At 53.4% G+C, this 11,015-nt stretch overlaps 1 protein-coding gene across 2 annotated transcripts; it reads right to left on the reverse strand.

Moving 5' to 3' along the window:
- Positions 1–593: 593 nt before the first annotated feature.
- Positions 594–10,653, reverse strand: STX4 (syntaxin 4). 2 transcript variants are annotated; one of them, XM_079790905.1, is made up of 11 exons: positions 10,398–10,653; positions 10,107–10,208; positions 9,895–9,994; positions 9,702–9,776; positions 9,118–9,188; positions 7,590–7,698; positions 7,442–7,518; positions 7,069–7,206; positions 6,034–6,144; positions 5,859–5,957; positions 594–5,764 (listed from the first exon to the last, which is right to left on the reverse strand). In XM_079790905.1, exons 1-10 carry the CDS (start codon positions 10,425–10,427, stop codon positions 5,877–5,879), a joined length of 894 nt encoding a protein of 297 aa, XP_079647031.1. In that variant the 5' UTR covers positions 10,428–10,653; the 3' UTR covers positions 594–5,764; positions 5,859–5,876. The 2 variants fall into 2 exon arrangements, with proteins under 2 accessions (XP_079647031.1, XP_079647030.1); XM_079790904.1 differs by having other exon boundaries at positions 596–5,764; positions 10,107–10,211.
- Positions 10,654–11,015: the final 362 nt, after the last annotated feature.

Below are 11,015 nucleotides of genomic sequence, written 5' to 3' on the forward strand. Positions count from 1 at the left end.
AGTAAGTATTTTTTTTATTGTCTAAAGTTTTACTTAAATCTCCTTTTTCCCCAATTGACCCCCTCTCTCAGCCATTTCCACCCCGGGCAAGCCCCCACCGCCCCAGTGTCTGTGTCCATTGGTTATGCTAATATGCATGTGTACAAGTCCTTTGGTTGCTCTCTAACACCCCTCCCCTCCCCTGCCATTTGTCTCTGGATCTATTCTTGTTCATCAAATTATGTTGATCATTATCTCCCACATATGAGTGAGATCATGTGATATTTATCTTTCTCCAACTGGCTTATTTTGCTTAGCATAATGCTCTCCAGTTCCATCCATGCTGTTGTGGAGAGTAAGTATTATGTTAAGCGAAATAAGCCAGTCAGAGAAAGATAAGTATCACATGATCTCACTCATACATAGAATCTAATGAACAAAATAAACTGATGAACAAAATAGATCCTGAGACATGGAAGCATGGAACAGACTGCGGAACCTCAGAGATAAGGCGGGGGAGGGTGGGTGGGTGGGAAGAGATCAAAGAACTTGCATGCATATATGCAAAACCCATGGACACGGACAATAGGGTGGTGAAGACCTGGAGTGGGCGGTTGGAGTGGGCTAGAAAGGGGCAATGGGGGAAGAAAGAGGATATATGTAATACTTTCAACAATAAAGATTTAATTTTAGAAAAAGTTCTCTCTGCTCCCCCACCCAACATATGAAGTGAAGCAGGGGCAGAATAATAGCAGTAAACATCCCCATTCAGAAAGAAAAATGGGAGACACACACAGTTATTGGTCCATAGTAATACTAAAATCTTACTGGGCGAGGCTGCGAAGGCCCCCTCCCCCTCACCTTTCCCGGAAATGGGACTGCTTCCCGGGACTGGCTCTCCATGTGGCTGGTTTGCCCTTAGAGTGGCCCATCCTTTCCTGTCTGGCCACATTGGAGAAGACATTGGAGGCTATGCCTTTCTGAGGTAGCACAGCATTTCGGTCTCCTCCTTGCTCCTAGAAATTTGGGAGCACTCAAGGTCATATTTAGTCTTGAACACTCATGGTCACATTGCTCCCCACTGAGGCATTTTATCTGAATGTATGTGTTACATCCCTAGAAAAAGAATCCCAGGACTTTCCCTCCTGTGTGTTTTCATCTTGCTTCTTCATGGCCCCTGATGCCCGCTGAGGTTGTCAGTACAACGAAACCAAGCTGACGGGACAGGAGCAGGCTGTTCTGCCGTTTTTCTAGACCGTTGAGTTGGGTATCACACTTGGGACTGATGACTCCACACTTGTCTAACTTGCCTGTGAGGCTCACGATTTTCCCAGCTCTGTGGTCATCAATAATTTTAAATTCACCAAAGTCTCCAGATGATGACTTTGGAGCACAGCCTAATAAGAACCAGATGTTTGCCTTTTCAGCATTGTTGATACTCTGTTGTTGTTTTTTTACATCTCACAAATTTGCATGTCATCCTTGCACAGGGGCCATGCTAACCTCTGTATTGTTACAATTTTAGTATATGTGCTACCAAAGCAAGCACAATATCTTTTTTTTTTTTTAATTTAAGGAACAGACATGTATTTTCTTGCAGTTCTGGAGGCTAGAGGTCCAAGATCAAGGTGCTGGTAGAGTCAGCTTCCTCGATGTATCTGTCTTTGGTTTGCAGACTGTTGCCCTCATGGCCTCTTCATGTGTCCGTCCTCTGTTGGTGTGCACCTCTGGTTTCTCCTCACGTGTCCAAATTTTCTCTTCTTAGAAGGACACCAGGCAGAGTGGATCGAGCACGATACTCTTGAGAGCATCAGCCAGGGCACCATAATGGTGGCTCGAGAGATGGTGGGAAGAGCCACTCATGGTCTTTTAAAAATCCAAGCTAATGGCTTTCGTAGAGGGTAGAGGGCTTCTTACCTGTTTGATTCCTGTCAGCCCAATGGGCCAACAGCTAAACTCGCATTTCTTTTCAGACATTCCTCCTCTTATTTATGATTATTTTAAAATATACTTTTATTGATTTCAGAGAGGAAAGGTGAGGGAGAGAAACATCAATGATGAGAATCACCGATGGGCTGCCCCCTGCACGCCCCCTAATGGCCACTGAGCCTGCAACCCATTCTTGACCAGGAACGGTGACCTCCTGGTTCATGGGTCGATGACCCATCACTGAGCCACACTGGCCGGCTGATTCGGAGGTTTTCATAAAGGGCATGAGAGCCATACCCTTGATATGGGCCTTGTCACAAAGATGAGTTTTAATCAAACTTTGTGGCTTCAGAGTCTTGTCAGTTTTATCTTTCACTGGTTAAAATGTGGATCATTTGCCTGGAGTTTCAACATTGTCTTCCATTTCTACTTAAAAACTGGCCAATTATTTTCTGAGCCAACTCTTTATTATAGTAACTTATCAACTGCACCCAATAGCAACTAATGCATGCAATTAATATTCTCTTTCCCAAAGTTTTTGCCTAAGGCTCCAAGCTCATTTGGATAGAATTTATATTCTTAGTTATTTCCAGCTTATAGTTTAACTAATTGCTTCATCACTGCATAACACCCATCATCATCCTTCCAACGTCCAATGATAGTTTCCTCACCAGCCACTGTCCAGCTCCAAGATCAAAGTCACATAATTCAGGTTTATCTTTCATTGTAGCAGCACCCCACTTCTGGGAACTAGTTCTGTAACGGTTGGTTTAGACTCATGATGATGTGGTGACAACCAATCTCCAAGTATCAGTGGCTCCCAGCAAAAGAAGTTCATTTCTCACTTACAGTACACGTCCTTTTACAGGTGGGCTACAGCTCATCTTCATGGTATCTTCATTCTGGGTTCCAGGCTGAAGAAGTCTTGATCTGGCAATTGCCAGGCTCATGGCAGAGGGAAGAGAGAAGGGAAGCTACCAGACTACTCGCTGGTGCTTAAAGCTTCTATTTACATTTCTACTCACATCCAATTGGCCAAACCAAATCAGAGAGCCAAGCCTATTACAAGTGGGGCATGAATGTGAAGTTCTGCAGTGAGGGGCCCCACAGGAATGACAGTATGTATTTGGAATAATGCACTCTACCACAGGGCTGTACCAGAAATGTCCGTCATTGGGTTCATCTACTCCTTCTTATACCCTCTGCTATCGCATTTTGTATCATATAACCTCCCATATATCTTGGTTAGGGATGAAATCTTGACTCATTATAGAGACAAATTATAGGCAGGCCAACGTAGCCTGACCAGACCATCAGGTTCCTTAGCTTCGGCATTGAACCATGAAACACTGAATGAACGAGGCAGTCAGTAGAGAGAGATGCAGCTGAAAGCTCGTGATACAAGATGGATTTGGAGAAACCACAACTAACCAAGACCCTGATTTCTGAAAGTCGGGCTGACAGCAGCCAAGCCAGGGTTTCGGTGCACACTGCTCTTAGGGCCTCACTCATGTCAGTATCCCTCAGGGGCAAGGAGTACACAGGGAGCCTGTGGAACCTCCAGGGCATGTGTCCCTTTGTCTGCTAGGTCTGCTCAGACTTGCTGCTACCTGTTCAAAAACCTTCCATGGGTCCCCCAGCCCACAGGAGAAGTTCAAACTAATGAGCCTGGCATCCAAGACCTCAACCTAGCCATCTAGCCACCTCTTCCAGGAGGTTCTAGACAGTTTCCTGAGCGAGACAGGTAAGCAGCCTTTTAGGGGTGGCGCTGTCCAGCACGGCCAGACAGAAGTCAGAGAGCACACACGGACACCCGGCTGCACAGATGTGGCATAATCTCTGCATGGGCCTGACAGTCTCTAGCAGGTCCCCGTCGATGTCACAGGCGGTGCCGTTTTGTTCTGAAGGCAGAACGGTGCGGGAGTAGAAGATGAACAGGACAGGATTCTGCTGAAGATCCAGGCTTCCGGGGAAGAGATGGAGAATCAGGGAAGCCCAGAGGCCCCGGTCCAAGTCGGTCTTCTGCTGGGGCAGAACCTGGCGGCCGGCAGCTTCTCCGTGGGGTGGACGTCAGATTGTTTGCACACGCTGAGAGCGAGCTCTTTCCCGTAGGTGTCTGAATTTCATCTGTACACAGGGTGCACCATCTCAAGCAAGACGAAGGCGTGGGTCCCCTCCCAGGCTCGCGCAGCTGCAAGTTCAGCAGCCAGGGAGCGGAACCCAGCCTGGCCTTCTCCTGTGAGTGCCTTCCCTGCCAGTCTCTCACAAGCTCACGATCTTCTTTCCGCCTCTTTCGCAGGTTTGATCATGCCCCTTGCGCTCTGTGAACCAATCACTTTTGGGTGCGACAGTGGACCTGCTCGGAGGCCCCACCATATCAACATTCTCCATCTAAAAATGCTGTTTAATACTGGGGTGCTCAGTCCGCCAGGACGACCTACAGACCAATCCCAGGGCTTCTCAGGAACAGCATTTAGATCCACTAGCCATTTTCCAGTCGCAGCCACATCTCAACCATCTGCATACACTCAGGGCCAAGTATACACACTAGCACCTAGCACAGGCCAACCGCCGCTCCAGGGCCACCCCAAGGCGCCCCAGGATGCCCAGCCGTGGATGGAGGCAGTGAAAGCAGGGTTGTGTATCTGGGGTCCAGTCCTGCCCTCTGGCCCCTCCCCCAGTCCAGGTCAAAGAGGCCTGGGACCACACCACGGACATCACATCCAGCCCTTCCACAACTGGGGTCACCACAGCATCCACGTGTGTCCCCCACTCGGTGGCAGAAGCAAGAGATACTGCGGCTGGACAGGTGGGGCAGCCAAGAGCCGCCTGTGGGTCAAAAGTGGGATGGGACAGGGCGGCCAGAACCACCCCTGAGATCCTGGGTGGGGTCAGGTGCTGCCTTAGCCCGAAAGCCAGGTGTCCGGAGACAGGTGCCGCGCCCAGCTCCAGAAACGAGGCACCTGCACTTGCAACTCTTAGAAATTTAGAGTTGGGGCCTGGAGCTCAAGTGCCTCATAAAAACCAGGCTCCTTGCCTCCTCCGCCTGCTTTAGCCACGCGACCCCTTAGAAACAGCGTGTGCTGATCCGGAGTCGCTGGCTCTCCAGCTGAACTCTTCTGTAAAACGCAATGCTTTTTTTCTGGGTACGGGTCTGGCCTGGGGGACACTGCCTGGCAACCTCTCCCTTAACTGGCTCCGCATTTAACTCCACTCGAATGGCAAATCTTCTGAGACAGGCCCTTCCCTGTCCACTGTATCCAGAGTAACAGCCTGTTACTCACAATGCCTCTTCTTGGCTGCCAATGCCCACCGATGACACCCCCTCCCCCCCGCACACACATACATCTCACCTGTGTCCCAGCCTGGTCTGGCCCGCTGCTCAGGGTTAGGAACCCACAGTGGCCTTTCCCCAGCGACAGTACCGAGCCAGACGGGGGTGTCAGCCCTCCCGGCCGCACCTGCTCCTGTGGGAGGTGAAAGGCCAGCCTGCTGCAGTCACAGTGCCTGGAACAGCCTGGCCTGGCAGCACGGCCGGGAGGTGGGAAGGCCGGACACGTGAGGCCCTGGGCCAGCCTTTCCAGGAACACGCATGCACGGGGGAGTCTCAACATTTTTTTTTTAATTTCTTACAAAACCATGTGTCCCATCCAAACAGGACAGCGCAGGCCCTCGCCAGCCATTGTGGCCCAAGGGGGGAGGCCCCCAGGAACGAGTGGCGGCCAACCCCCGAAGAGCCATCTGCCCCCCTGCACAGGGCCAGTGTGAGGAAGGGGGTCCGGCCGCAGGGTCTGTGCTGCCCTGCCCCAGCTGCTGGCAGAGAAGGCACACCCTGGGTCCCTGGTGCTCTTAGTGCCTGCAAGGGAAGGAGGGAGAAGAGGGTCTGAGGGGAGGAGCAGAGGCTGGGGCCCGGGACGGGGCAGGCCAGGGACAGGCCCACAATATCTCACCGAGAATGCACGATGCTATCAAGTCGTTACTGTGATGGAAATGATGACCACCAGGATGATGACAAAGATGGACACACAGATGGCAATCAGCACCTTTTTCTGCGGGAGAGGAGGGAGTCAGGGACACGCACTCGGGGTGGGGTGGGGGGATGGGGTGGAACCAGAGGAGGCTCACCTTCCGCGCCTTCCTCTGGTTCTCCAGGGCCCTCTTGACGTGCTCCTGCCCGCGTTCCACGTAGTCTGCTGAGCTCAGGATGTTCTTCTCAATCCGGTTGATCATCTCCCCCTGTTCGGAGGAGGTGGCAGTTGAGGCAGGTGGGGACGAGTGGGGTAGGAGGACCCAGGCGTTCACTCTGCCCACCCCAGCCCCAAACAACCGAAGGACATTCCTGGCAGAAAACACTGCACTAACGAAGACACGGAGGCGGACCACCTCTGACAGTTCACTCCTGAGGTAGCGCCCAGGCCCCTTGGATCATGGGGTGCCTCTGCTCTGCTCCCTTACCCACACAACCCTGACTCGCAGCGGTGTCTTGGAGCCAAGGGCCTTAAACAGTTCATAGCTTTTCACGGAGCATGAACTTTGGTCCCCTAACAAAACGGACTGAATTTGCCCATTCTTCTAGGCCTGTCTCCCACCAGCTGTGACGCTCTTCCTATCCCGGCTTCCTCATGCATCACCAGCCTCCAGGGTCCGGCTCTCCTGAATGAAACCCCTTCCCCATGACTCCCAGCTATAAAAGGGCGCTGGCTGCAGCACTAGTGGGTCAGCTCCTCCAGGACAAGGCTGGACGCTCGCCTCACCCCAGCAACCAGGGCCACAGCAGGAATAACGCTTCCCACCCCAACCTTGTACAGATTTTAGGAGACAGGCCCTGGGGGGTGGGGACTTTGACTACAGCTCTTAAAGGTATAAGGGTGTATTCTATTGGCGGAGGAGCCAGGGTTGGGGCCGTACTTGGGGTGGGGAATGTTATATATAGAAAAGTGGTCGTCTGGGTCGCTGTAGAGGTGGTTGCAACTCGGGGGCACAGCTAAGGATGGAGTAAGGGCCAGCCTTGAGGGCATGGCCCAGAAGGGAGGGGAACAAAAGCCTGGGGGAGAGAGGCCAAGCGTGGAGGTGGGCTGACGGTTTCGGCTGGAGGTCTGGCTGAACATGGCTCATATCTGGGGTCTGGGTCAAGCTCAGCCGGCTCCCTGGGCTGCCCACCTGCATCTCCACCTCCGTAGCCAGAAAAGTGAAGATCTCATGAAGTTCACGAATACTGCGTTCAAGCTGCTGGATCTCACTGTGCCGGGCCGAGATCTCATTTAGGGCCTGCCGCGTCACCTGCGTGTCCTTCAATATCTGGGGAGCAGACAGGAGTGGAGGGACAGGTAATAGGGAAGCCAGCAGCAGGTCAGAAGTTTGTGTTGATGCTTATGGCAGCCCCTGGGTCTAGCACTGGGCCAGGGCCCTGCTGACTGACTCCAGGCATGCAAATCCATTCCCTCCTGGGCCTCAGTATCCCCTCAATCCAAAAGGACCTGAGCTTGGAGAGGGAGGGAGGCCCAGCAGAGGGAGGCTGGCTGTGGCCACTCACGTTGGACACAAACACCTCGCTCTGCCCGCTGTCCAGCATCTGTTCGAGCTCCTCATCAGACACCATTCCGGCATTTGCTGTGAAGGAAAAGGCCAGGCTTAGAGCTGGGTCAGGCTCCCCTCCCTGTGGGCCAGGCACCACAACTCACTGATCTTCAGCTGCCTCCGAATCCGCTCCACATTCTTCTCCCGGTATTCGGACTGCATCGAGTTGCACTTGTTGATGAGCTCCACGAATTGCTGGGACAGGACCCCGTGCTACAGATGGAGAACACAGGCCGTGCATCTCTGCGAGGACCCTTGCCCAGTCTGGGACTCAGGACCCCACCGGGACAGAGAGCAGACAGCATGAGCTGCTGCAGGTGCCTGCTGCTTTACCAACTGAAGGCTCCCCTAGTCCCTCAAAGTAAAAGCCAAAGTCCTTACCAGGGCCTCCATGACCGGCCTCTCCCCAACGTCCCCTCTGACCTTACCTCCTTCCACTGTCCCTCCCTCACTTCCTCCAACCACCGTGGGCTCCTTCCCCCTCCCTGAACAAAGCACGCCCCTGCCGTGGGCTTTGCGCTCACTGTTCCTTCGGCCTAGAATGCTCGTGCCCCACGAAGGCCTGGAAGTCTTTGCTCCAGTGTTCCTTTCAGAATGCAGTTTTCTCCGCTTGACTGAAATCGCAGCCTACCTCTGCCAGCACTCTCAACCCCTCTTTTCCTGCACCTTTTTCCTTAACACATAACCATGTTCTAAAATAACGTACTTCTTTATTACGGTGATTGTCTGTCCCCACTGGAATGTAAGCTCCCTGAGGACAGGGATCTTTGGGCTGCGGTAGCCCAAACAGCTAGCACTCGATATATACTTGTTGAACGCTTGCTGAACACCAGCCTCACTGCTTACACTCGGGGTGTGTGCTAGGAAAGCCTGGAGTTCAGTCTGTTGCCCAGGTTTACAGGTCCAGCTGGGCCCTCAGCCTCTTACGCTGATGACCACACAGGATCCCCTTGAAATGCCCTCTCACCCTGTCCATTTCCCTGGTGCCTTAGTCCTTGGAGTACCTTCCTCAGAGACACAACTGCTCTCCTGGCTTCAGTGCACCCTTTCAAGATGCCCAAACTGCTCCACCTTCCATCTCGGCTCTGCTGAGCTCTGGGCCCACTCACTCCAACTCTGACCCCCAAGAACTCCAAACCACTCCTCACTGGGCACCCAGGAGGGACCAGTCAGATCACCTCCAATCTTCCTAAGATGTTGATTAAGTGACCTTCCCCCCAGGGAAGTTCCGCTTCCTGACTTCCTGAATTGGCATCCTGGCAGGAAACCTCCATCATTTATGACTGCCCCTTTTTCTTCCTTAGACAGAGCCATGAGCGAACAAGTCCTACGTCAGTAATGTCTTCCTCACCTATTCAAGCTTAACTTCCCATCTTGGCTCCTAGAAAGTACGTCTCCCATAGCTGAGCCCAGGTCGTACCTGGGGACTCAGCAACTTCTCGTTGAATGAAGAAAAAGGCAGGGTGTTATAATGAATTGGGAATTCTTGATGTTGGGTGAGTCCTTTCTCTGAGCCTCAGTTTCCCCATTTGGAAAATCATTAGGTTGGACTTGATGATCTCCAAGTCCCTCCCCTCTTACTTCTATAAAACACGGGCTGAAATGTTCTAGTTCTGGGAATAACAAACCCACCTGCGTTTTCCTCATTCTTGTGTTGACTGAATTATAATTCTCATCAGCTTCTTCCTTCTGGGGCTCAATGGCTGTGGGAAGACACAAGGACATTGTGGGGGGTGGGGGGTGACCTGTGGCTTCTGAAAACTGTTTGCGGATCAGGGCACAGGGCCAGTGTCATACCCAAGTCACACAACAGAGAGATGCTTATCTCCATACGATTTTGGGGGGGAAATATAGTTTATCATTAAGTGACTAATTCTAAGTCTCTGACAGGGGAAAGCATATTTTTTCTTTGCAATACATCAGCTAATCCCCAGAAGGATGCAGAGGCCTCCTAACAAAACCCCAAATGCCTGCCCAAAGAATGCACACTGGGCAGCAAGAATTTTAGGAGTAAATGGTTTCATAGCAAATAAAAGAACCCGAGAGGCAGGCATGTGCTGTGGAAAGTGCTATGGGCCGGAACACAGAGACGGAGATTCTAGACTGCTCTGTAACCTGGATCTATCACTGGGCTCTCAGGGCCACGGACTCCCCAGATATGTCAGGAGCTGGGCAGGACCAGAGGGAAGGATCTGTCTCAGGTCCCAGGAGCTCACCCTTTAGCTGCCCGCGGATCTCCCTCCCCAGCTGTTTGATCTCCTCGCGCAGGTTCTGCAGGTCCTGCTTCATGCCTGAAAAAAGAAAGCAGTTCCTACCTCAACAAATCTCCCTTGCCACCACCTGCGTGGAACTACAATACCCAAAATGCGTCTGGTGGAGCATGCGTTCTGCACCCAGGTTTTCACTCACTATCCTCAGGAAGGGGCGTGGCCAGGATGGTGACCTGCTGTTTCTCCAACTCTCGGACTTTATTCTCCAGCTTGACAATAGTCTGCCGAATTGTCCGGACCTGGGGAGGGTGACCGAGAGGGCTGAAGGAGATACGAAGGTCCTCCAGACCGCGCTGCTCCCCGCGTCCTCCAGGCCCCTCGAGAATTCAGGCAGAGATCCCAGCCTCATACCTTCTGGAAGAACTCATCGTCCGGGCTCCCCAGCCGTGCCGTGCCCGGGTGTACCACCAGCGCGACCCGCTCCCTGTCCTCATCGTCCGAGCTGTCATCCCCCTGCTAGGGCCGAGGGGTCATGGGCATCACTTCCTTGCTGTGGTTCTCTCCCCGCAGGACTCACGGGCTTCCGGGTCTTTCCTTCCTAGCCCTCAGCCACCCCTCCCTGCCCCGAAGACCAGGAATCCTGCATCCCGGCCAGACCCCACCCCGTCCTCCCGTCCCCACCCTGCTGCCCCGACTTCTCACCTGCCTCAGCTCTTGGGTCCTGTCCCGCATGGCGGCCCGAGCTCCCTCTCCCCGGCACCTGAGCCCTGAGGGCCTCAAGATTCTAAGTTTGGAACTCCCGTACTGCCCTCACACCCTGACACTCCCCTCCGCCCTCACCCTGCGGACCCCCAAACCCCCCACGAGCCGCCAGAGGCTCTGCCCCTGACACCATCCACGGTCAATGGGACGGTGCTACCCAGGGGACCTCCAGGGTTCCACAGGTTGGAATTCCCTTTTCTTTCCCCCCCCCTCCCGCTCCCGCAGCTTAGGCCCCACCCTCTTTTGGATGACTCGGGGCATGCGCACGGGGTTGCGTCTCCTTCCCGTGGGTGGGAAAGGAGGAGGTCGGAAGCTACAGTGCCCCGACCGGAAGCAAAATTGCCAGGATGTGAGAGCCCACCCCCTTTACCGGAACTGTCTTCCCAAGGCAATCGTGTTGCCAAAAGGGGTGGAAATGCCTCATTAGTACGTAAGCTGAGCGGCCCTGCATCTCACATCACCCCACGGTGCACCCCCGCGTCACGTGACTGGTCGGGTCCCAGTCTCCCGGACCACAGAACGTGACGTTTTGACTGTCACGTGCCCCGCCTCCTGTCA

Source organism: Cnephaeus nilssonii (genome assembly GCF_951640355.1).
Source record: "Cnephaeus nilssonii genome assembly, chromosome: 2".
Classification (NCBI taxonomy): domain Eukaryota; kingdom Metazoa; phylum Chordata; class Mammalia; order Chiroptera; family Vespertilionidae; genus Cnephaeus; species Cnephaeus nilssonii.